This window comes from Paralichthys olivaceus, chromosome 2 (assembly GCF_024713975.1).
Source record: "Paralichthys olivaceus isolate ysfri-2021 chromosome 2, ASM2471397v2, whole genome shotgun sequence".
Taxonomy (NCBI): Eukaryota; Metazoa; Chordata; class Actinopteri; order Pleuronectiformes; family Paralichthyidae; genus Paralichthys; species Paralichthys olivaceus.
Window position 1 is genome coordinate 15,540,376 of NC_091094.1, and position 26,341 is coordinate 15,566,716.

The 26,341-nt window shown below is 39.9% G+C and overlaps 3 protein-coding genes across 3 annotated transcripts; 2 read left to right on the plus strand and 1 right to left on the minus strand.

Moving 5' to 3' along the window:
• Positions 1-3,805: 3,805 nt before the first annotated feature.
• Positions 3,806-10,110, plus strand: LOC109629211 (differentially expressed in FDCP 6 homolog). The gene is made up of 6 exons (XM_020086790.2): positions 3,806-4,095; positions 4,822-4,896; positions 6,278-6,313; positions 6,543-6,704; positions 6,818-6,901; positions 7,399-10,110. The coding sequence occupies exons 1-6, from the start codon at positions 3,997-3,999 to the stop codon at positions 7,954-7,956; spliced, it is 1,014 nt and encodes a 337-aa protein (XP_019942349.2). The 5' UTR covers positions 3,806-3,996; the 3' UTR covers positions 7,957-10,110.
• Positions 10,111-10,218: 108 nt separating this feature from the next.
• Positions 10,219-17,902, minus strand: avil (advillin). Its single transcript, XM_020086518.2, has 20 exons — positions 17,762-17,902; positions 17,403-17,500; positions 17,134-17,208; positions 16,753-16,949; positions 16,579-16,687; positions 16,379-16,489; positions 15,458-15,663; positions 15,283-15,361; positions 14,941-15,039; positions 14,702-14,855; positions 14,500-14,600; positions 14,169-14,306; positions 13,894-14,052; positions 13,612-13,791; positions 12,862-13,010; positions 12,603-12,747; positions 12,313-12,501; positions 12,166-12,234; positions 11,711-11,821; positions 10,219-10,899 (listed from the first exon to the last, which is right to left on the minus strand). The coding sequence occupies exons 2-20, from the start codon at positions 17,460-17,462 to the stop codon at positions 10,786-10,788; spliced, it is 2,445 nt and encodes an 814-aa protein (XP_019942077.2). The 5' UTR covers positions 17,463-17,500; positions 17,762-17,902; the 3' UTR covers positions 10,219-10,785.
• A 3,256-nt stretch (positions 17,903-21,158) lies between these two features.
• olfml3b (olfactomedin-like 3b) lies at positions 21,159-26,320 on the plus strand. The gene is made up of 3 exons (XM_020086544.2): positions 21,159-21,349; positions 22,276-22,561; positions 23,163-26,320. Exons 1-3 carry the CDS (start codon positions 21,251-21,253, stop codon positions 23,945-23,947), a joined length of 1,170 nt encoding a protein of 389 aa, XP_019942103.2. The 5' UTR covers positions 21,159-21,250; the 3' UTR covers positions 23,948-26,320.
• Positions 26,321-26,341: the final 21 nt, after the last annotated feature.

Consider the following 26,341-nt stretch of genomic DNA (forward strand, 5'->3'; position numbering starts at 1 on the left):
AGTGCGGTCAAAAAGGGGCTCTTTATATATCTCAGCTGCCCGGTGTCGTAATCCGTCTCCATTGGCTAAGATTGCAACAAAAGGCTTTTAGGTCTGTCACCAAGTCAAGAGGGACAGAGCGAAGGGAGGGTGCGCGCACTGTTATGAGAGTATAAATGGTTTTACAGTCACAAACAATGTCTTACATTAGACATGTTGCCAAATGAAGTGTTTATGATGCTGTCTTCAACTACTGCGCTTCTTGTTTTAAATTATTTTAATGAAGCAAATCGGAAAAACGACGCATGGATTCTCCCAGAGATCTCCACATCCGCACACAAAACACACGCATCTGTTTATGCTGCATTTCATGATACAAAAAGTCACTTTAGTTGAATCTTCATGAGCTGATAAGATGCAGAATAATTGGATCTTTCGCGAGGTTTTTACTTTAAAAGGAAGGATTTTAAAACGGAGCGTGAAAGTCTCCATATGAAGCAGGAGCGTGTTTGTCCTTCTTTACAAACTGGGCTCAATCCTGCATCATTAAACTTTTAAAATGCACAGTGCTTTAGGGAGCATGGTCAAAATCAAATCAAATCAAACAATTTGTTGATATATTAATAGGTTGTGCAATAATACAGCAGCAGCATGTCTGCATAGTTTTTCATTTACAGATCTGCTTAAAATGCTATGTGAACTTAATGAAATGAATGAAGTCCAAGTGAAGGGTTTATAAGTTTTTTTTTTACTTTATATAACCTTATATATATATTATATAATATGACTCGTATTTCATCTATGAACCCACAGTACATGAAAATCTCTCAAGATCTAAACACAAATGTTGTGCTGCAAGACTTCATTGTGAGATATTGTTTTCACGACTGTACACATGTAAAATAAAAGTTGTGTTAATTGTGGAACAGAGTTTTAAGAGCATTGAGTCTCCTTCAGTCTCTGTGGCGTCACTGACCCACTAGTGTCATCTGCTGGAAAAGAAATGCAGTTGCAGCTGTAGATCATGATCCAGTGAGTTCTTCATTTCCCCTTAAAGGTCCAGTGTGTAAGATTTTGGTGAAAGGGAACTATTGGCAGAAATTTAATGTAGAATGATCCTCATGATGTTTTCAATAGTTTCTTTTATCTAAATTGTACAAATTGTAGTTTTCTTTACCCCAGAAAAGACCCTTTATATTTAAATACTTTATATTTACATGGAGGGGACCCTCTCTACTGAGGCAGCCATGTTTTTTACATTAGTCCAGACTGGACAAACTAAACACCTTTTGAGTTTTTATGACAATTAAAGGCAACCACAGGTTCTTTTTCATGTTTGGAAGGAGAGGGTGAGGTGAGGGGTGTTCAACTGCAACATGCAACTTCAACACTCCATATGACTAAATTCCACACACTTTAAGTCAAACTATTCTTACAATGTTATTCATTGACTTGACAAAACGTTATGTGCTGCAGATTGACAATGTGGTGGTACATGGGTAAGTGGTGGGTCAGATTATAGTGTTGGGCGTTTCCCCTCCACTCATGTCACTAAGTGCGATAAAAACTATGCCCATGTTTTTTGTATTTAATTCATGGATGTAAATGAAAAGAAAATCAGACCTGACTTGCTATGTTCATTATTAGCATCAAATGAAAAACTCATAGTATCTTATTTCCACATGCTTATTGATATATATGAATCCTATATCAAATCATATGACCAGTGCTCTTTGCTTGTTGTGATTTCTCATGTCATGTTTTTTGGGGATTGAATGAATGCACTGATTCAGCTTTATTCAGGACCTGCAGTGTTTAGATGTTACTGATGGGACAGAGCTGCAGCATGTCTCAGTCTGTCTCTGCAGTAAGTATCAGCTCTGAGTGATCAAACACTCCCCACAGGCTCTTCTCTGCTGAGACCAACGTGCTGTACATTGCTGATGTGGTGCTCCGCTGTGTTATCTAATCAGACTTACAGTCATGTTATCTCACTGAAATAAAATGCAGTGTTTACCAAAGTCCCAGAGATAGTGTACATTGTGGGCCAATCACATATTATTGAAAGCACGTTTGCATGAGGGTGGAAGAGACAAAGAATTGAATGTAAGTGATTAGTATTTCTGTGTACCTCATAGCTTTTTTACTGTACATTCTTTACCAGGTACCTCTGCATATAGTACTCAAAAAATATAAAACTCACCTGAAAGTACCAAGCAGAAGTGGTGGAAGGAGATCAAGTTGAATCACCTCCTCCCTTTTTCTAAAACAGGTTCAATAAAAAAAATTAGATTATGACAGATGGCTTAATGTAGGACTGTTATTAGTTAGTTTGAGGTCTTTAGGTGCTCCAATAATTAGACTGGTGGTGCTTCCCGCTCCTCACCCTGAACACCTGCTCTTGCTCTATCGATTTTTGATCAGGTACAATCTCCTATAAGCGTGTAACTGACTCATAGTCTCGGCTTAAACTGTCAGAATCAGACAGAAGTTCAAGATGTTTATACGTGCATATGTAAATGAATGGTACTGACAAAAACTTTTCATATCAGTCCATTGGATCGCCTCCTCCAGTCGAGACATGGCAACAGTGACTATAATGTAATCCTATGGGGGAAAGTTACAGTGAACAAAATGAACATTAGAAGTCTGGCTCAAATTGTAATTCTGGGCATTCTCTGGCATGGAAACAAATCCAATGGTTCATTAACATTGTACATATCAGACAATGATTCACCTATTTCTCTCAGTGAGCTCCAAACTCACCTCTCCAACTCTCTCTCTCACTCATGTCACAACCCAAGTCTTACAAGACTAAATATACAACTGAAAGAACAGCATTTATCAAGGATTTCTTTTTAAATATGAATAATTCTAAACAGTTTGGTGTATTTGTTACAGCGACAGCTTTTCTGATCCAGGAGGCTGGGGATCACAGGTAATACTCCATTTCCAGGTGTGTTTCATTATAATGAGATGGATCACCTATGGAGCAATTGGCTTGATTTTTCTCTACATGAAAAACACTTAAAGGTTCAGTGTGTAGAATTTAGTGACATCCAGTGGTGAAGTGTCATGTTGCAGCTGAACACCCCTCACCTCACCCTCCCCTTCCAAACATGAAAAACAACCTGTGGTAGCCTTCAGATGTCAAAAACTCAAAAGGTGTTTAGTTTGTCCAGTTTGGGCTGCTGTAAAAAACATGACGGCCAAATCCTCTGCTGCGTTGATCACATGATTATGTTTACAGCACCCTGACATGTCTTCAGCTCTTACCACCACAAACTCTTGACGTCTTTGTTGGTGTCTTCTATGTGTATGGCACCGCTTTTTCAACGGGATATATTTGTTTCGTTTTTTGTTTTTTCATTTTTGCAACTGTCACGTGTCAGAAGCATCATCAACCCCCCCACTTGCTTGCAGTGAGTCCAGTGGGGGATCCTCCTGGTCGATGAAACATCAATTTCTCCTGGATTTCTATGGACTTCATACTCGGTCAGTCGGGGGCATCAAAGTGGGGCTGAAATCCAGTGACCTTATCTACTGCTCGGTTGCTTAACAAATGAGTTGAACTCAAAGCTGTTAGATGAATGTTGTGAAGTAAAAAGTTGAATATTTCTAAAATACAAGTAGATCAGAGGTTTGCTTGAGTAAATGTACCTTCTCTTCTTAAACCTTCAGCCTCACCTGACAGGCCTTGTTGTCATGGATCAATTTCAGCACGTGGGACCTGACATGCGCCATGTTGTGGATCAGAACAAACAGCAGCAGCCTGTGACTCCTCTCTGATCTCTCCTTCCTCTGAGGAGGTGGGCGGAGTGAGGGCGGAGTGAGGGCGGTGTGGTCCTGCGTGGCTCCCGTAGATCAGGGCCTGGGCGTCGACACTGAGCTCCGTGGTGTTATATACAGTCTATGTGTTGAACGCTGCTGCGTAGGAATCAAACAGCGCGTCACATCACACAGAGAGCACGGAGGTGTCTCTTACATAAACCGGAGGCTGAATATAAAACGAACAAGATGCTCTCCGCCACGCTGGACACCAGTGCCTCTCCGAAGAAGCGGACGTTTTCTCGGGGGCTGAGCGAGGACGAGTCGCTCCGCAGCATAATCAAGGAGGTGAGCGGAGAAATCCCTGCTAGTCAGAGGGGTGGTCCAGAGCTAATGCTAATGCTACCACTGTTTACCCTCCAGTTTTAGTGGTGTCAACATATTTACGTCAGAAGAGTGAATTCAGGGAACGAGACGTGAAGCTTGGATGTCATTTTAACCGACGGACTGAAGTAAACCTTTGTGTTTGATCAGGCCTGCGTCTTGTCCACCCCACTTCCTTATTTACAAGCTAACTCCTGTAAATAAGGAAGTGTAAACAAGCTAACACCTGTGTTAGCACGTAAATAAGGAAGTGTAAACAAGCTAACACCTGTGTTAGCACGTAAATAAGGAAGTGTAAACAAGCTAACATCTCGTGTTCTTGTTTTGTTTGGTTCTGGCAACATGAGAGGATTCTGGGCTCTATCTCAGGTGTGTGTGTGTGTGTGTGTGTGTGTGTGTGTGTGTGTGTGTGTGTGTGTGTGTGTGTGTGTGTGTGTGTGTGTGTGTGTGGTCCAGGTATTAATCATGTTGAAAAGACCTACATTTGTTTACACAGTCACAATTTTGGGACTTGTTTCACCTATTGACACAAACTGCAAGTTCCCATAATGATAATTATGAAATTCCAAAGTGAAGACATGTTTTTAGGGTTAGGAAAGCAGTAGTTATGGTTTGAGTAAGTCCCCAGGAAATCAATATAAGTCAATGTAATGTCCTCTGAAGTCATGGAGACTGTGTGTGTGTCCTCAGACGGAGAGTTCTTCCAGGCGTGTGACACGAAGCGACAGCCGTGCAGGCACCCTGAAGAGGAGGACTGACAGCCAGGTAGGAGCCTCAAATCTCCAGCACGAGTGGACTGAAGTGAACTCTCTCCTTATCAACCCTGATCAATCCCAGCTCACACCAGTACTTTATAACTTGTACTTGTTTACACTTCAGTCTACTTAACAGCTACTTCTCCTCTGTCTCAATATCAGTTTGCATACTAAATGAATCTCGTGGCAGACATAATTCAAAGCTAGTGCACATTACTCAGCCAATGCCTTACATTTCCCTTGTGAGCCACATTTAGATTCACTAGATTCAGATTTGTTTTCTTCTTTCACAACCAAATAGAGTTTGTGTAGTTGATCCATGTCACTGTTATTTATAGAAAATCTGAAGTCAACTTGACTTTTAAAAATAAAACCATCTCTGGCTATTTTGTCTGTAATTGAACACATCTAAGGTTAAATACTGTGAAAAGACAAATGAGTTAACTGGGAAGAAATCAGCCAGTGTCATATAGCTGGCGTCGTGACCCAGTTATCTCCGCCGCTTTCTTCAACCTGATGAAATAGAGCATTAGGTTTTTTCAGAGTTTTGCGCTCTCCGAGCGTCCTTCTTGTGTCAGCTGTTATTGCTACACCAGGCATTTCTTTCACACTTAATCTGATACTCTATTTCCAGAGCTGTTATCAAACATGGTGTCTTGAAAGTATTTAGATATGGTCACAGATTTTGATCACTGTTTCTGTGTGCCTGCCAAACCATGTGTCAGATTTCAATGACACGAGAGGGTCAAGCACATGAACAAATAATATAAACCAAGGGTTGACTAGGTGAACCAAGTGTACCATAAATACTATAACTGTTTGGTAAATTACTTGCACTTGGAATATATATATATACAGTATATATATATATATATATATGTATGTAGTTGAAGCTGTAGCAGTTAAACGTTGTTCAGCTGTCATTCAATTTATTATCGACATGTGTTTTTCTTACTGTGACATTTTAAAAATAATATCTGTGAAAAGGATTTAAACTGGAGGCTGTTATCCATGATATCATCAGAATTAAGGAGCATCTTCGTTACAGAAACAGAATCTCAAAATGCTTTTTGGTTGAATAAAGTATTAAATCACAAGTTATGCATGCACATGGGTTCTCATGGCTTTTAGACTATCTAATCCTTTTATATTGGTTTCCCTAATAAAAGCCTGAAATCTGAATCAACTGCATGGTAATTTTAACTGGCTGGATTTTCAACAAACACCTCATATATCTGCTTATGTTATTTTTACTTGTATGGATGAGAGTACGAACAGCGAAGTATCCTCTAAACCCTCGTAGATCATTGTTTGTTCATTTAAATGAATCCAAATAAATAAATAAAAACAGTTAGAATTTTTCTTTTATCATGTTTTTTCCCTTTCAACAGTCTGAGCAGGATCTCCTCATGGGACTCCCAGACATGGTGACTATTTCTTACTGTTACTCTTGTTATTGTCTTATCTTTGTTATAGTTATATACGACGATGGTTGTGGCTATGTAATCACAGTTCTGTCAGGTATTGTATTAGATTGTCATGTTTCCAGAAGAGGCCTCCCACCTCTGAGAGCTCACTAAGCACTTGCCCTCCCACTGACTGAACGCATACCTCTAAAATTGCCCACACTTATTTTCAACTGTGTTTGTGGCGTAGCTGGAGCTGCAGGCCAGCTATGACGAGGTGGTGCAGGAGCTGCACGGGCTGGAGGTCGAGCGAGAGGCTCTGTTGTTCCAGGTGGACGTTCTGCAGGACACGCTGGAGGGTGTGGAAGAGCTGCTGGCTGAGGCCCAGAGGGAAGCTGGACAGGCTAGTTTGGTACGTCAAGGCCTCACCATCACTGACACAACTCTTCCCTTTAAATACTTCAGCCATATATGGGCATATAGTATTGGTCCTCTTGTGATGCGACTGTCTCTCTGAATTTGTAGGAGTTGGAACAAGAGAAAGCGGCCAAGAGGAAGCTGGAGAGCATGGTCAGCTCTCTGATGCAAGAGGTGGAGAGATTAAAAGAGGTAATGTGACAAGTGAAATTAGAATATTACACAACATTACATTGTATTAGTCAAAGGTTTTTACATGTTACATTACATTTTACATTTATAAAGAGTTCTGATCCAATTTTCCCTTAACTGATACCAATACATGGACTTTGTGTATCAGGTAAAACTAAGTACTAATTAGATACCTGTGCATTTTAAAAATAAAACAACCCATATGAAATATTTTAACAGCTGTATGCTAAGAATCCTGTCTTGAAGTTATCATTTCTACCATTGTACTCGGGTTTTAAAGCCTTTGAACAAATACATACAGAGAATGAATGACATAGACTTATTATCGAGTTTTTCATAAAAATAATACAAGTAAAGCTAGGAATACACAATTCAACAATTACTTCCCTTTTAGTTCAATTTAAAAAGGCAGCGATTGGTATTAAAATGCATGAAATACATTTTTTTTAGTAGTAACATGTTTTTTCTCTGATGGTCGATTACACTTCTCTGTGCAGGAACAAATTAAAGCACCTGCTCAAGTGAACACTTATGAAACTGAAGACGAGGCAATGGAGCACGGATGCCAAATGAAAAACCATGAGGCCAACGAGCAGACTCAAGACTCATGCAGAGAGGAAATTGATTTTTCCGCATGTGAACCTCACAGCAGAGGCCGAGCTTCTGAGGAGGTGAAGCAGGGCGATGGAGCAGGGGATGAAGGAAGCCTCCTGACAAAGCTACGGAAGATGGTCAACAAGCCTCTGGGCCACATACCCTCTCTCGCACTGGACAACCCTCTCTCTGAAGACGGTGTCCTCTGGAGGCATTCCGAAAACAGCAACGACAATGGCCAAGATGAGTTACCGGACACAAATGACTCAGACACCTTAAGTGCCTATGAAGATGCGTCTGATGACACTCCAGAGCAGGACAGGATCTTTCCAGGTGATGGAGACTGTGTGGACCTGCCTGATGATTCAGAGAACAAAGAGCGAAGTCCAACCAACAATGGTCAAGTCAACAACAGTGAGACCCAAGACCCCCAAAACCCTGATGTCTGCATTGTGTCTTAACTTTACCTGTTTTTATCAATGACTGGGGAAGATGACAAAAATTATTATTGATCTATTGGTGAAATTGAAGAGCTCTTTGATTCACAGTTTAACCAAATCTGATATTCATATTCTTAGAAAATTTTTGAGGCTAATGGCAACAGCTAGGGTTGCCTTAATTAAAGCTCCAATGATACATCAACTAGTTGATTGAAGAAAACTAACCTGATTTCCGTACTTTTAAAAGCAAAAATGCCAAAACATTCACTGGTTTTAAGATTTCTCAAATGTGAGGATTCACTGCTTTACTGTATCTTTGGAAAATTGACTACTTTTGGGACGAAATGAGCAATTTGGAGACATTGTTCAGGCTCATTATATTAGACCTTTTATAGATCGATTGTAATAATTTACAGATTAATTAAGAAAGAAAATAGTTGTTTGTTGCAGCTCTAGATGTAAAACACAAGTAGAAAAGTAAGATTCAGTTCCGAAATTCAAAACAAAGAAACTCAGGATTCAGGTGGTTTACCAGCCAGAACTCCACTCATGGGTACTTAATGTTTTTTACCACTGATTTCTTTTTAATGTCTTATATTTCTTTTTATGCTGATAAACATGGAAAATGCTCTATGCTGCTTAGGGGTTTTTTTAGAATGTGTGTTTGTACACTAACAGCTGCCAAGACAAATCAGGATTTCCCTGTAGACAAAATACAGTGAACTATGTAAGTGTGTGAACAGGGACTGATGCTGTTATGACTCCAATCATAACTGCACATTTAAAAACACACGACTTTAGAGACAGTCTGAACATTTAGACACTTTCAGCTTGTTACAGTTTAATTTCAAAATGGGATGAGCCTTGGGGAAAATGTCCAGAAAATTTGGTGTGGAGTATGCATCTCACATATTCATATTCTTACGTACAGCCCCATTTCAGGAGAATGTCCAGAGTTTAGTACATGTCTGAAAACTGCAATGCGGTAAAATATTTTGCAGGTCAAATATTTGGACTGTCTCCATTTGTAGGACTCACTGTAGAAGATTTTTCCATGGATGACATTAGCCTTTGACACCTAAAATCAGATTGTGATTGTCAATAAATGAACAAGAGAGGGATTTTTTTCTATAAAAGGGGAACACTATCTATTTACTGCCACACTGAGTCCATAAGAACTTTTTACCTTTTTAATTTGCCCCCTACTTTAGTTTGAATTTTGTAGAGAATTGATTTTGCTGCATTTGCACTTTCTAAAGATTTTGTAATGTGTCATGGATTTGTCAGACAATATTACAAACAACATTCCCTTTACTACCGTGCACGTCAGCGAGAGATGAGAAGCCAACCTGCCGCAGGCTGTCATCTCTCGGCCTGCATGCCTCTTGTATGTTTGCACATTTGCAGTGAAACTTGCTGAAATTAGTCTCTTTAGATGTCTTAAATTGCTGTACACACTTTGTATTTAATCAGAATTTTGTATGTTTTTTTTACAATGTTACGTTTCTTTTTTATTCTTGAAACAACATTAGACCCTCTCACCTCATTTGTGATAGTTTGCATGAGCAACTACATTGTTTCTAAAAAGCACATGAACAAATTGAACTGCCATTTAATAGTACTTTTGCATGCAGTGCTTTAACAGACATGTATTGAATAATACCTGAACTGAAGAAATCATTCATTTCTCAGCCTCTAAGATGGATCTGTCACATACAGACATGTTCTACTATGACAGGCTCAAATGAGCTTATGGAAGGTTACTGTAATTTTAATGTGCTGGTTATTTATATTGATACATACAATACACTCTGTTTCCTATTAGGTCAAAGGGTTCTATTTTGTAATGATACAGAAAATTGACACCACTCTGAATCACACTGCTAAATCGTCATTTTCTAAAATTCATTGAGGGGAAACCTTTACCTTTGATACTGGGAGTGTAGTTTGAGCTCATAGCAGTGATTGTTTTGAAATTCAATAAAGTAATCAAGTTGTTTTTGTGTTTACTTTCAGACGACAATGTTACACATCAGCTCTCGGTGTAATTCATGTGATCTATGGGGCTAAATATTATTTTACTTGTCCTCAGCTTTGAATTGAATGTTCAGATGTGACAGTAAATTACTTGATATAACATTCCAGACATATCAAAATAAAAGGAGTTGATAATGATGTGTGCGCTCCATTGATATGCTTTCTCTCTTTCTATCTATTTCTATGTATATAATGTGTGTGTGTCTTTTTTCATAATATATTCATAATATCCGTTTTGTAATTTTCATGTACTTATATTTAATTCAATTTTAAAAAATGGGTAAAAAGTTACAAATTGTAGGACAAGATGATTTGTTATCCATTCCTGTGAAACCTTCATAGGAACAGCAGTAGATATTTAACAGTTTCTAGAAAAACTCGTCATCACTACCTCTGCTCCGTGTGTGCTCCTGCAGATTAGTGACATGCTGTAACAATTTTTGACCAACAGAGGGCAAAGTAGATCTGTAGTTACAGGACAAATCATTGCTGTTACCATTTTGGTTGTTCAAAGTTAAAGAAAGTTGCACAAAGTGTTATTGCTGCGCTTAAAAAAAAATCACAATTTACTGCAGTGTTTTAAAGAAATTTCTGCTTTTTATGGTTATTGTCCACACACATGATGATAGGCAGTACAGTTTTTTATATTGTCAGACTGAGATTTCAAATTATGTTATTACAAGAGCTACTACACATTAAATTTAATTAAGAATCAAAACTGGTATCAGAGCTATTTAAAACAAAGTCAATAAGGGGAGGGGGACATACAGGCGGGACGTTATGTTGACTTTAAATCTAAAAAATGATAAAATATCAAAACATTCCTTTTTCTTTCTTCAGACTGAGCTGTTTCCACTGTGGCAGCCGCACAAAGTTGTCTTTGCTGATCCCAAACACGCTGCGGAAGTCAGAGTCCGAGAGGTGTTTCTGAAGAGCAGTTCATAAAACACAGGCTGATTAAGAAACAACCAGAGCAGATTATGTCTTCAGGTGTTGCAAAGCATCATGGTAACACCTTACAACAAAAGAACTGTAGCTTGAGGATGATTATTAAATAATAATAATTAGAACTGAATCAAACTTGGTAGATATTGATACCAACTGAAACAATATAAACAGATTATTTCCACATTGGATTTTTATAAGATCTCTGAAGGAAATTCTATTTTCTATTTTTACTCAGCATGTCTGACGGTTCTGCACTAAAGACAAAAACTATGTCTTCTAGCTTTCTTCATCCAGTGTTTGCCATGACTGGTTAATTCATGCACATTTAACTGTTCCAGGGAGAAAGTGCACAAACATGGCTTCCTGAAGTTGTAAGTTGTCCTTGTCATCAGAGACCTTTGGGGAACTTACACAGACTTACATAAGAAAATCTACTTTTGCCTACACACACACAAACCTAGTACTTCTATCTTTGTGAGGACACTCACTAAAATAATGTATTGTCTGTCCCCTAATACTAACCATCACAACTAAGTGGTTAACCCTAAACCTGACTCCTACTCTAAAGGCAAGTCTTATCCCTCAAAGCCAACTGAAAGAGGGTCAGGACGTGAGAACTGGGACCGGCCTGAATGTCCTCACTTTCCAAAAATGTTCTCACTTTCCCAAAATATCCTCACATTGTAAGGTCAAGGCTTGAAATGGTATTCACAAGGATATCTGTTCAAGAACACACACAGACACACACACACACACACACACACACACACACACACACACACACTCTCACCTCTTTCTGGGTTGGGTCCACACCTTCAGGCAGTTTATTAGCGAGCTTGTTGACCAGAGCCTCCGGTGGAAAGGACATAAAGTTTTTCTCACTTTCAACACAGTTATGCTCCTGAAAAAAATTCCATTGAAGAGAACATTACTTTACATAACTTAATTCATCTAATGTATTACTTGTTTTGACATATGAAAAGACAAAATCTAAACAACATTTATGGAAACATACATTTTGTCATAAATCCAATACATATTCAAGGTTGAGAAAATTAATTTATATTAATTCTTAATGTATGCCACATTATTGTCGAGGATTATTTACAAAAATATAACTTCTTTAACCAAAACATGGTCACATTTTGGTGTCTACCCTAAAGTCAATGTAAAGTGCCCAGCACACCATGAAGTAAATAACTGTGTAGGATAAAAAACATGAGAAATGAATAAGATGTTACTTACAACTGTAATGTGAACGCTAGACACTTCATCTCCCAACTCTTTCTTCAACTCCTCATAGCTTTTTCCTCCCTAAAGGAAAGACATTTGTTCAGTGTGTGTGTTTTACTCATCAATATAAATGTTCAAGCCCTTGACTGAAACACTCACGCTCCATTTGGAGGGATCCCAGGCTGTGAACCACCCAGTGAAGGTGGGCGGCTCGAACCCTTGCTTGACCAAGACGATGGGGGTGTCTGGATCTCTGTTGCCTGGGTGGGTGTGCAGGTACTCTTGGCTCGTGACCACTGCTTCTTTGCGCTCAACCTCGTTTGCCTCTTTACCGGTCCAGAAAAACACCTGAAGAGGGGGCAGAGTTATAGGAAAAGAAATATCCACAGGAGTTTTGTTTGGCTGTTTAGCTTCAGACTTTGTAATTGTCACAGACAGTCACCTCATACCTGGTCCCATGTGTCCAGTAACATGACATCATCCTCACTGAGGTCGTCCTGTGTGAACTGAGTCACCTCAGTCACAATGAAACGACCTGTTTTATTGGAGCATTCAAACAGACGTGGCTGGTGGTCTAAAACCTCCTGCTGGAGCCTGCACACAACAACAACAACACATAACTTGCAAAACAGTAGAAAAGCAAATGGGTTTTCAGAAAATACATGAATATTCAAGTGCAATATTATGGTATTAGTATTTATTCATCACCTCTTGTCATTAGCATATGGAGCTTTGCCTCCAAGCAATTCCCAGAATTCAACAGGCTCCTGGCCCTCTGCGACAATCTCCTCTGCACTGTTCTGGCCAATTGCAGAGCTGACCTCCTTCGCCATGGCCCTCTCATCTCCACTACATCCCTGGTAACACAAATTACACCTTTTCAATTATAGTAATAGTGCTGAAAGTCAATTTACATCAAAATACTGAGAAAATGTTTACAGGTTTAGTGTTTTGCCCAAAGAAGCTTTTCCAGGGTAAATACTTACATCATATGGACAAACAAGTAACACAAATACATGATTGTTGAACACCTCAGTTCAAAACCAAGAACATTATTTGCTATTTTAACAGCCTCAGCCTCTCTGGGCTTTCCTCCAGTTTTTGGAGACGGGCTGCAGAGGTTTAAGTCACAAGATCATTTGTTCCAGTTCACTGCAAGTGTGTCTGATGCGGTTGAGGTGTCAGGGCTCTGTGCAAGCCAGTCCTGCACAGACAAGCTGAGAGGAAATGATCTTTCCCAAAAACACTGTTGTCTAAAGGTCAATTCCAAACCATGAAAAACAGTTCTTATGCAACAGCAAAGAAAAAGTGTGGGTGTCTACATACTTGGTCATGTAGTATATTTCTATTTGATTTAGATTTTATGGTACAGTAACATTACAAAATGAATGATCCAAAAGTATAATATTGTATCATTACCCATCATTCTCTCTCTTATCTAAACTCCCTCTTCATTACCTTCCCACACCACAGATAGAGTCCTGATTGGCTCCATAGTAAAAACACATCACTGGAGTTGAGGGAGGTGGCCAGGGCTGGGACCTCAATGGTTTTAGTGTTGGATGGGTCAGAGCCGTGGACCTGAAACAGTCTGACCGGAGGCTCTGGGTCAGAGGCTCCTTTTCTAGATGTGCCCCCCTTCAAGAAAAGAACAGTCATATTCTTTACTGTTGTAAAAAAAGACACCATAGATTTATATATGTTATATTACATAAATAGAGATAATTATAATGGTGGTACCTCAAAGATGACCATTTTACCCTTGAAAATAGCCATAAAGTGTCTTGGTTCTTTGCCCATGGTTACTCTCACTTGGACTGGCTGGCCACCATGTTTCTGATCCAAATCCACAGCCTGAAATGCTGAGGCTGCTATTTCATCCAGTGTGGCATGACGCCCCTAATACATGTGTCAGAATAGTTCATTTTATGATCAGAAAAATCCAACGCAGGGCCAGCGTAGGATAAAACTTTATTTTTTTGATTATGACACAGTTTGTCAAAGCAAACCCTCACCTGCCATATGTAGAGCAGGTAACACTGCTTGTTGTTAACCAGGTACGTGTAGAGGATCAGGTAGCAGTCTCCTCCATAGAAGTATCCGTGTCTTTTAGGATCCACAGGGACGAGCTCCAGATTCTCAATCCTCCAAACCTGAGAACATCAGAAAGGTAAATTCAGTCGGAAACACAAACGGCAGGAAACATCACTGTGGCCACAATCCAGTGATGTCTAGAGTTTTCACAATACTCAAGAGTTCTCGTGATATTCACGAGTTTTCATAATCAGCAGTTGCTAATAGGAGGATCACAGCAGATGTTTAAGCTAAAAAACATGGTGTAAATACCTCAACTTTACCCTGGCCATTGTCCACCATTCGCTCCTGTGCTGCAATTTCCGGCATCACATGCATCAGAGAGGCATCAAATTTCTCCTGTGTGATGTTGGCTGCAGCAGACATGAAACAATAAATCATGAATCATCAACCAAAGTTGTTATTCAGCTTGCTTGTTGTATTTTTGTGGATTAAAGAATACATAGGCACTTACCCACTTTCCCTTTCGTATATGCTTTGCCCAGACCCTGAGTCTGGTCTTTGACTGTCCACCTCTGGAACAGCTGCTTGAATAGAGCCGACTCTGCTCCGTCATTCACTGTCTCGACATTTGTAGTGTTGGGGTAGTTTTTTACCTTGATGAACTCCTGTACCAGCCAGTCAAATGCAACATAGAAAACACGTCATGTAAGATGAGTCAAACACAAGGTGGTGGTATGTGGTGTCACTCACCAAAGCTCTGGCCATCGCAGTCTGTCTTTCAGCTTTGTTTGCCTTCTTCCCCTTCCATACAAAGATCTTGGTCCCCCCCTGGTCCAGGAGGTAGCAGTCCTAAAATGATAATTACATTAGGTGTACAAAATCTACTTAGTCCTATATCAGTAAATAATAAATGTTGTCTTTGCTTCTCTGTGTTTGAACAGCAGTATCAAGAATCAAACCCTAAAATGCATGGGAATAGTGAACTGTCAGACTTAACTGACAATACAGTTTTAAAGTGGCACCAGGATGCATCTTTACGCCAACAATATAAATATAAGCATCGTCCATTTGATGAATATTGCAGCAGCTCACATCATGGCTGAGAAGATCCTGAACCAGTGGTCTGGTGGCAACTTCTGTGACCTTCATCTGCCCATCAGCATCTGACACACTGAAATGTTGGCACAGACAAATAGAATCAAACAAAACTGAAGCTGAATTTGGATATTTTCTCACTCTCAGGCTGAATAATGTCTGTAGAGCTCACTGGTAAAGAGTGAGTCTGGCCTTCTGTTCCTGGTCCGCAACTTCATCAGATGGTCCTTCTGTCAGCCTGGATGTTCTTTCTCCCAGAACAGTATTCAGGATCTCCATGTTCTGAGGAGAGTTGCTTTCTGCATCGCCCTCGATCACTCGGATCTCCGCCCGTCCTCCTCTCTCTCTGTCCCGGATGTCTTTGGCCAACAACATCCCCTGAGAAGCAGAGGTATGACACAAAGAATACACAATCTCAGAAAGAATACATAATCTCACAAATCTCAGACTATGAACTTTTGATGACATAATGATGAAATCCATCCATATATTTTGGACAAATTATGATTTGTAAATACAAATATAACTGATCAATTGATTAATTGGTTGGTTGGTTGGTTGATTGAGTAACTTTACATAAGCACACATTTTTAAGAATTAAGAGATTTAAAAGTTGAATTAAAGTAGTATTACTTGCTCATCACAGACTTTCTGTGTTGGTTTGTCAGACATCTTGTATTATTATAGGAGATGCAACATGAAATCTAACTTAAAGGTAACAACAACTAACACACCTATTTTTATGTTTAGGGTTTTGAACTGTGTGAGACAATGAACCATTCAGAGGCTCCACGCTTTTTGCAGGAAGAAGGAAATTAACTTTATCTGAGCACTCCCTTCACTTTCCATACAGGTTTAAAGATGATGATTTAGATACTGTGATCAGGAAAACACACAACTTACAGTCAGACTTAATTCAAGGTCGAACTACAATATACATGCAAAAGACTGCTGTGTCTTTAGAGACAGTCATTTGCTCTGTGAGTTGTTATTTGCGTCGGTAAGCCCGAGCACCTAATGCAACACAGAAGTAAAGGTGCACTAAAACAAACCCTACAACATGCAGATGCCCCCACAGTCACAACAATCTTACTTTAAGCTTTTCCTGTTTGTTACACCTTGGGCCATTCCACTGAACAATGGTTTTTCCAATGTCCAACAAAAACACATCTCCAAGGTTGAAGCTCTTCCAGCTCATCTCCACCTGAAACAAATTCAAGCATAAAGCACTCTTTTGTACACAGCTTCCTGTGCGCCATAAACATTACATAACCACTGTGAAGCATGGCTCACCTCTCTGGCAATCACTCTCTTCTTCCCTTTGACATGGAGCAGCCTCTTCACATCATAGGAGTTGGTTTCTGTGTGCCTCATACCTGATGCAACTCCACCTTTCTTATAGCTAAACAAGACAAGATCATTATATTAACAATTTATTTAACCATGGCCTACTGCAGTAACACTCACATTATTCCATGTTTGAAGTATCCCCTGAAGGCATCAGACTCGTGGTTCTGAACCTCGCGGTGCTGGACCGGAGTGCAGCCCAAGAATTCATCGAGCTGTATGGTGTAAACAGCAGCTGCTCCCTGTTCATCCTGAGAGGACTGTGAACCAATCCAGTAGTGGATATCATAACACAGAGAGCTGCTCACCTTCTGTGTCTGGACAAACCAAAGAGGACAAACAGAGGATGAGGGCTGGTGTATAGATGAGGATACTTTCTGATATGGTATATAAAAATATATAAGAGCATTATTCAAAGTCTACAAATACAACAGTGAGCTGTACTCGACAAACAAGCTGCCCTGGCACTGAAAACCACATGATTCATTCATTCAGACTTACAGACAGAAGCACGTAGCAGTCACCATCATAAAAGCTCCCAGTAGATTTCTCTGGGACTTGTACCAGCTCCAATTTCTGTAGCACAGAGTGAAGAAAAAAACTAAATCTGCATCACATAGTAGTTGTTCCGCCATTGCTGCTCACTAACTTTCAGTCATTTGCTACTGGTCAAGCAGTAGGAGTTTCTTTTCTTAAATCATCAAATCAAACAGTTCATTTGGCAAAATGTCAGTCCACAGTCATTGTTTCAGCAACTGAAGTCACATTACCTCAATTCTCCAGATTATAATCCCAGGGCTGTGAGTTACTGCTCTGAATGTGAACTCCATGTTGCTCAGATGAATTCAGTGCCGGTGGGACTTGAGCACTTTTGTTGTTGGAAGAGAAAATCAGAAGTACAAAATTCATGTTTGTGCAGCATTAGATAGTCTGTCTTGATGAATCTCAGAGCAGCACAAAAATTGAATCCATCCATTATCTCTACCACTCATCCTTTGTATTATATAGTCTATAAATTAAAGATTCAAAAGTTTTCTTTTCCATAGTTTTCTTTTTCTTGATAATCTGGAAACCCTCCCATTGAGCCAATTAAATCTCATATTTTCATATACTATGAAATAGTACATACCTGGTATTCTTGTTTGAAGAGGATCTTCTGAGTTTATGATCTTCCACCAGTTGATCCGCTGTCCGATAACAAAAGGCCCTCAATCCTCTTCCCCTCCGTGCCCCACATTTGCCTGTGTTTGCATGTTTCAGGACGTTTCACGCTGTTCTGCCCAATCACTGAGGACACTCACAATCCTGTAAACAAATGTGCTGAAAAAAAAGGATTGACTCACATGCAAATGAACACACAGAGGCACTGATCATTGTCGTCACAACCATTCCCTCCCATCCCACTCGGCTGTATGCCCCCACATTCACTCCATATATGGATATAGTATACACAGCTTCAGGTAGATAGACTATAAATAATAATAATAATAATAACTTTTGAACTATGCCACTATTCTGTGTTAGTGACAGTGAAGCACGTGCAGACAGACTCACTGCAGAGGTGCTGACAATATGAAAATGCAAACCTATTCCGTTGTACTTTATGTAGAATGAATATGATACAATTCTGATTGCAAAATGTATATACCGCTCCTGATACACAGGGTGCAGTTTGCATGAAATCATAAAAGAGCATTAAAGGTCCAGTGTGTACGATTTAGGTGAAAGGAAACTATTGGCAGAAATTTAATGTAGAATAATCCTCATGATGTTTTCACTAGTTGGTTTCATCTAAATTGTATGAATTGTAGTTTTCTTTACTCTAGAAAAGACTCTTTATATTTAAATACTTTATATTTACATCGAGGGGACCCTCTCTACGGAGGAGCCATGTTTTTTAGTCCAGACTGGACAAACTAAACACCTTTTGAGCTTTATGACAACTAAAGGCTACCGCAGGTTCTTTTTCATGTTTGGTAGGAGAGGGTGAGGTGAGGGGTGTTCAGCTGCAACATGTAATTTCAACATTAGATATCACAAAATTCTACACACTGTACCTTAAAGGAAACATAGAATGCTCCAGTTGTCAGCGTGATGATAGAGAGACTGGATTCAATGTGCACGAACAGCTCAGGACACACAAAATAGATTTAACAATGGGGTTCGGAAGAACTGATCAGAGGGCATGAACTCGAGGAAATCTGGGGATAAAGGTGCGGCTGAGGAAGCTGGCTGAGCGTGACTGAGCTGAACAGACGAGCAGGTGATTCTGGGGCAAGGGAGGACAAAGCAGGTTTAGTGGGGAGCAGGCGGGCAAACACACCAAAAACACAGGTAGCATGGCACTCAGAGCGCATACGTCCACAAAACAGTCCCCTTATGAAAGCACATTTAAATTCACTAGATCCAGATTATCATTAATAACAACCCCCTAAACATGCCTCATGTTTATCATCAGGATCAATGCATTGATCAATGGAAATGTTCTCACCACTGTGTCGATGGAGGGTGGGTGAAGTGTTTGAGTCCACAAAACACTTATGGAGTTTCAGGGGTAAAAAGCGCTGCAGCCAAATTCAATACAATTAAAGTCAATGGTGACCGATTCTTCAAATGTAAAAAACAACAACATAAACAACATAAAATGCCTCCATACTGCTCCTGTAGTGTCATACGAGTGTCAATAAACCAATAAACCCGACATTCAAATGGCGTCATTGCTACAAATTTGCATTTGTGCATGGATCACAGCAGACATTTCTATGAATCCCTAAACTAGTTAAAATGATGAGATGACACATTTGACACATCTGCTTCCCTACTGCAACAACACAACCAAACACACACAAACACACACACACACACACACAGTAATTATGTGCTTGAGCTGACTTTCCGTCACTTTAAGTGGAAACAACCTACAGGAAAAAGAGGTGTTCAGTGATGTCATCTAGCTGTTTCATAGCAACGTGGTCTTATAAATGACAGAGGGAGCAGAGGCAGTTTAAAACATTTTTCCTATTTCCCCGGTAAATCAGCATTCAACAAACCAATTGTAGTTTTTTATGCTTTAGACATTACTACTATTAAACCTGTTCCTGTGCAATGGAACAGCTGGAAAATGTTGTAAAGCAGTTTCACACTAGATAAATCCATTTTGAAAAGAAAATATTTAACTCATTGTTTTAGTCAAGATTTCTTCCAGCATAAATATGACTTTTGAACACATTTCAGGTTTACATCAAAAAAACCATCTGGATTAATCTGCAACCATTTTCCCCACATGTCATCTGTATCATGGCATATTAGAGGATTTCACCCTCAGGAAAAGATCCAAGAAATACATCTGGTAGAATTGTTAGACAGTTTTACATTTTTTAAGTCTGTCTTGTTACTCACATGTTCATATGTACAGTGGAAAAAATATTGGTCTTCTCCTGAAGGCACCCCCTCTTGGTGCAACTCCCCAGTAGAAGACAGGGAACAAAAATGCATTTTAACTTTTAAAATCATCTATTGCCTCACAAGAAGGTTCCTGGTTAGAATCCCGGTTTGGTCGGGGTCTTTCTGTTTGGAGCTTGCATGTTCCCCCTGTATCTGCATGGGTCGACATGCAGATGCATGTAGATAGGGGTTTAGGATCGTTTGAGACACTACTGATGTGTATGAATGTTAGTGTGAATAGTTGTTTGCTGTTGGCCCTGTGCTGGACGGATGACATGTCCAGTATGTCCTCCATCAGCTGGGATTGACTCCTGCCTGCTGTGATCCTCAAAAGGTTGAGTGTAAAGACAATCAATGGATGGATGGGTTTTTCAGATTTTTAACACAGATTGTTAAACAACAATTGAATCATAATTTCCACAGTTCTATTCATATGTCAGTTACAAACAACTACAAAATTAAAGAACTGAAATAGAATAAATGACTACAATTCAAAAAAGAAAATACCATGTCTTGGTACCATCATGCCAAATGTTCCAAGTAGTATCCTGGCAGCACAGGAGTTTGAGTTAAGCTGCTGTACCATGCACCACAAGGTAAACGATATATTTTCCACATTTGAAAGACAGATAAAGAAATAGCTCTTTGGGATAATACTTCACAACAGGAGACCCAGTTCATGAGGCATCATTGTTTCTTTATATGTACATATAATACATGGAACATATTCAGCTTCTGCAGAAGACTCCTGCTGGTACACATCTATAGTAAGTATGACCCATAATATCTTCCCCTTCATGCAGGAGAACAGTGCCTCACTGACTCCTGACTCACATTTCCGTTCCTGCTCCTGTGATCCTGTGCTACAACAGTGTCCAGTATTCTCAAGATATTAAGGTTCCAAACCCCTCAATAAAAAAAATACCCCCAAGGTGTTATATTCTTTTGGTTTTTCAATTTATCATCCAGGTAAGAAGTCAAAATGAGAAGGAGTGTATTGTCTCTGTCTGACTTTATGCTTCCATCTTTACCAGATGTTTGTGGCTCCTCCCAGAGAAGCTTGGTAAAACATTCCAGCCCACCTCTGAGAATCTGCTGGCTCCTCCACACGCTGCCACTGAGCTCCAGTCAAGATTTTACAGGAGGTGGAGAGAGACACTAAGCTGACACAGAAATGAGAGGACTTGTTGTCTTGGTTACTTTGGCCTGCTTTGCCAACGCTCAGCACCAAGCACTGATTGACTATTTGGAGCGGAGGCTGCTTGCTATTGAGGTAAGACCTCCCTTTACCTCCCTGTCGAGCCCTGCGCTCCCTCTGAGTCCCTCTGAGAGGAAACTCTCAGGGACAGGGCACCAGGCAATGGAATGCAGATGTGGGCAAATCCTGGGGAAAATGCTGGAAAATACAGCAGTGTGTTGGGAGTATTATGAGATTCTTGTCTGGGATATGTATACAGTGTGTATTTGTACATAAATGACAAACAAAAATCTAGTGTATTATATGCCCTACTTTGTTTGCAAGGTTTGTACCATCTTCATCCTAAAACATCTGTCTATAATTTTTTTTGTGGAGAAATTTATATCATTCAATTGTTTGAACTTCAGGAAACAGATGCTAAACTCCCAGTACTCGCTTGTCATCTAGATTCACACATTCTGATACTTTGGTTTTGTTCGTATGAAAAACTCTAAGAAATGTTCCGTTATCTTCTGTCTAAAATTCCTTCAATCCCATGTTGAAATAAACTCTCTCAAACTATCATTCAATCATGTCTCTTGGTCATCTCTTTATTGTTCTGTGAAGTGGAGTCAGACTTTTCTGATCACCTGCAGAGAAACTTGTTTCTGTTCTCTCCTCCAGCGAGGTCAGAGGTCAGGGTGTGCTACAGAGCGGCGCCCACACAGAGCCCTGGAAAGAGGTTTAGTTAAACGACATGTGAGCAGGGAGGATACTTGCCACGTGAAGGTTGAACCTGGTTGTTTGAAGGATCAGTTTCCTACTTATTATGTCCCAATCTATTCATTAAGCCTGAGCCGAACATCAAATTATGGCCTTCTCTGTGTTTCCAGGAATACACGCACTGTTCTTGTAAAACAAAAATATCCGTGTGTAATATAAGTATTGTCTATAAGAGGGCGCCTAGTCCCTTTTGTGCTTGTGTTTTGATTCAGATTAAACTAATCCCCCTCTGTGAACAGGACCGGATCTCTCTGTGGCACGAACAGACCACTCGTTATGCCTCGGAGCTGCGAGAGCTGAAGCAACAGATGGTTTCCCAGCTGGAGACCTTGGACAAAGAGAAAGAGGCGCTGAGAATGAATCTGGACGGTGTAGGCACCAGGGTGGACCGGGTGGAGCGAGAGCTGGACTACCTGGAGACGCAGAACGGGGTTCAGCCGTGTGTGGATGTGGACGACAAGTTGATAGAGCAGCAGGTAACTCTGGTGCAGGAGAAGCAGAAGGCCAAATATTTTAAACTCTCAGGTGAGATATCATGCTCCTAAACTGCACTTACAGTAACACTACCTGTTCATTTTCAGTATAAACTCTGCATTTTGTTGATGACCATGAAAATACTTATTTTGTGACTACAGTATAATAATAATATGACAAACACTTAAACAGACCAGAAATTGACCCTAGGTGATAGTATATGTTGCCCTGGTGATACCCTGGTGTCCAGGATGTACCTCCTCTCTTGCCCAATGTCTGCTGGGTTTGGCACTGACTCTCAAAGGATAAACTGTATAGATAAGGGAAGGATGAAGGTTTATTTGCCTTTTTGCCAAACATCTTTTGAAAACATTTATATCTAACTTTGGATATGAAACTGGAACCGGCAGCACATTGGTTTGGCTTGGCATAAAGACCAACCTGACTTTGTCTAAGGGAAACAAAATCCACCTGCCAGCACCTCTGAAGCTGAGTGATGAATATTTCTTCCTAAGTGTAAAAATGACTGGCTGTGGTTTACTATTTATTGAATGGGCGCAGTGGAACACTTAAAAAGCAGATTTCCTAATTTTCTAAAATGAAAACTTGTCAAATACCCATCACATAAGAACTCTCCCTCTCTTCTACTCAGACTGCAGTGACATGATCTCCAGTATAAAAGCCATGAAGATCTTAAAGCGAGTTGGAGGACCAAAGGGCATGTGGACTAAAGACAGCAGTAGGGGCTCTGGGAAGGTCTACGTCTTTAATGGGACGGATGACGACACCATCCATGAGTTTTCCTCTGCGCAAGACTTCACCCGCTCTCCGGGTCTGTCTCTGTCCAAGAGCCTGAAGCTGCCCTCATCCTGGAGGGGAACAGGACACATCATCTACAACAACCACGCCTATTATGTAAATCAGGTTGAGGATGTAATGGTGGTTAAATATGACATGAAGACCAACTCTGTGACGGACAGTGCTGTGTTTCCAGTTCAGGACCATGTCCCTGTGTACGGCCTGACCCCCGAGACAGTGATGGACCTGGCTGTGGATGAGGAAGGCCTGTGGGCCATTTACGCCACCCGGCAGAACGAGCGGCACATCTCTCTGGCTAAAATGGACGCCAACTCGCTGGACATCGAGCAGATGTGGGACACAAACTGCCCGAGAGAGAACGCAGAGTCGGCGTTTGTCATCTGTGGCACTCTCTATGTGGTGTACAACACCAAGCAGCCCGGCCGCTCACGTGTTCAGTGTGTGTTTGATGTCAATGGCATGGTGAGCAACGAAGAGGCGCCACTGGTTTATTTTCCCAAACGCTATGGAGCTCACTCCAGTCTCAAGTACAACCCACAGGAGCGGCTGCTGTACGCCTGGGATGATGGCTACCAGATCCTGTACAAGCTTGTCATGAAAAAGAAACTAGAAATATAAATTGATTCATAATCAAAATCATCCTCCCAAAACTCCCACTAACCTACCTACAGGCGTTTTTTTGCTAAGTTTAGTTACTTGCAAAATCATATATAATTCATATAACTGGCGACCATTTTATAATGTGTGTTGTAGAATTTCAGATTTTAAAATTAGTTCATTTTAGGGAAGCCATTAGTTTCCATTTCATATACTATTGAATCATAGATCATAGAAATAAGTAACAATGCCACTGCAGTAATTCAGTTAATAGTTGATTTATAATTTAAAGCTAATGTTAAGTTTGATGCGTTAAACAACTCGACAATGTTTCAAGAGTGTCACTACATTTCCCTGTGAGTAAACTAGAATGGCACTCAGTAGATTGCAAACTTCCAACAGTCAGTGGAGATAATATTCTTTAACAGTAAGAAAAATACATTCAAAAATCTGAAACCTGAAATCTGAAAAAAGTTTTTCAAATAATGTTTGAGCAATGTTTGAAGCTAACGTGAACGCACAGTTACAAAAATGCTAAATTACTGTTATGTTCTTTAATGTTTGTTTTTTTTGATTGGAGAAATTTGTACTTTCACAGGTTCAGGTTTGAATTTAAGACCGGACTCTGAGGGCAGAACACTGCAGGATCTGAGACAAAGAATAGTTTCACAGGTTTCATGTGAAAACCTGAATCAAAGACTGAGACTGAATGTGGTAACAGAGTGACTGTTCACAGAGTCTGACAGGCTGCGGAGCAGTTTTCCAGAGTTTCAGAGGTTTAGGCTGAGTCAAGGGCTGGCAGGTGTCCAACCTGTAAGTGTGGTAATGAGAGCTGGCTGAGCGTGGCAGGAACTTTAGGTCAAAAAAAGAAAAGACACAGTGATCATTATTCAGGCAGAGAGGCAGGTAAGAAAACCTACAAAAAGATTGAAATACTAGAATAGCATTCAGCAGCGTGCATACTTCTGCTAAAAGGGCCCTTAAGTTGTTTTGAGACATTTTCCTAAAAATGTCAAGGGGTTGTTTGTGAGAGCACAAATGTCCAAGTCAATTGCTCCAGACATTTTTGGGTAATTTTCCTGCCAGCCCACTGATGAAATGTCGAGAACTGGTTGTGTTGATGGCGATTCTAACATGCGACGGATGCAAAAGTGAAAAAAACAAAAACAATACAGATGTCTGAGGATGAAAATGAGGTGCCGTACACGTAGACGATGGGATGAAGAAGTAAAGATGGAAAAACAGCGAGATTCGAGAGCTGTTGGTGATAAGGGCAGACACCAAGACACCAGACATTTTTGTGATGACATGAAAAAAGGGATTAAACAAATCCTGGATCTGCACCTTTAGTCAAATCTGCTCCAAACATCTTCATCAGCTCAGCAGGTTTTAATCCTGCCGAAATCCTGACACACTTTCAGATGTGAACACGAGAGATAATGTGAGTTTTTTTATCAGAGGCACAGAGTCTCATGGTCGGCCAAATCTTATTTCTAATCACACTGTATTGCTGCTGGTGGGCCAACTTGAATAGGTTTACTGTACTTGATCTCTGGGGTTGTTCCAAAGACCCTTATCCCCTTCTGATGCAAATATTATACAAATGAAGATCACACCATACGTTTAAACCTTTTCGTACGTACACCTGATCTGTCAGTTTGACAGATAAGTCAGTCTAAATAAAGGCTTCAGTATTGTTTAACTAGTCACAATATAGCATTCATTATATTGACTAAGAAGCCACGGTTAGTTCAGAGGATGGCATCAAAAATAGACATTTATTAAATTGAATTACTTACCACAAATTTCTAGTGATCGGATCAATAAAGTTTAATACCAACAACTATCATCATCAAATGGTGTCACCTGTATAGCATCCTCAACAAAACTGTCACTGCAGGTAAAAAACAGCTAGCTGGCTAGCACTAATATATATTTCTCTTTTTGTTTATCTTTCCTACAAGCCAAGCACATGTGTTTCTTGTGGTGTTAATTTTTTACTAAATGAAATCACTAAAATTAGCAGAGCACCACCATTCTCATTTAATGCATTATCATTATAGTAAATAATTTATATACCAGTATAAAATATATTTCTTGTTTGTTTGTTTACAAGATGCTAATATTCCCACATTTTACTTTCCTTCTTGTTACTGTTCTTTATTGACTAAATGGTAAACTAGACGTGTTCACTCTTGGACCCTGTATTTTTCAGTAGAGATACAAACGTATTAAAGCCACTATGTAGGATTTTAACGTTTTAGACTTTTTCTATTTACACTGTTGCTAAAATGCTTTTTTTTCACCCTGCTTCCTGGAAAGTGAATCTCTGTATTGTTTGACATGACGTCAAAGTATGGCGTGACAAATAAAAACGCATTCCTGTTTAAAAGATTTGGTTGACTGCTTATACTG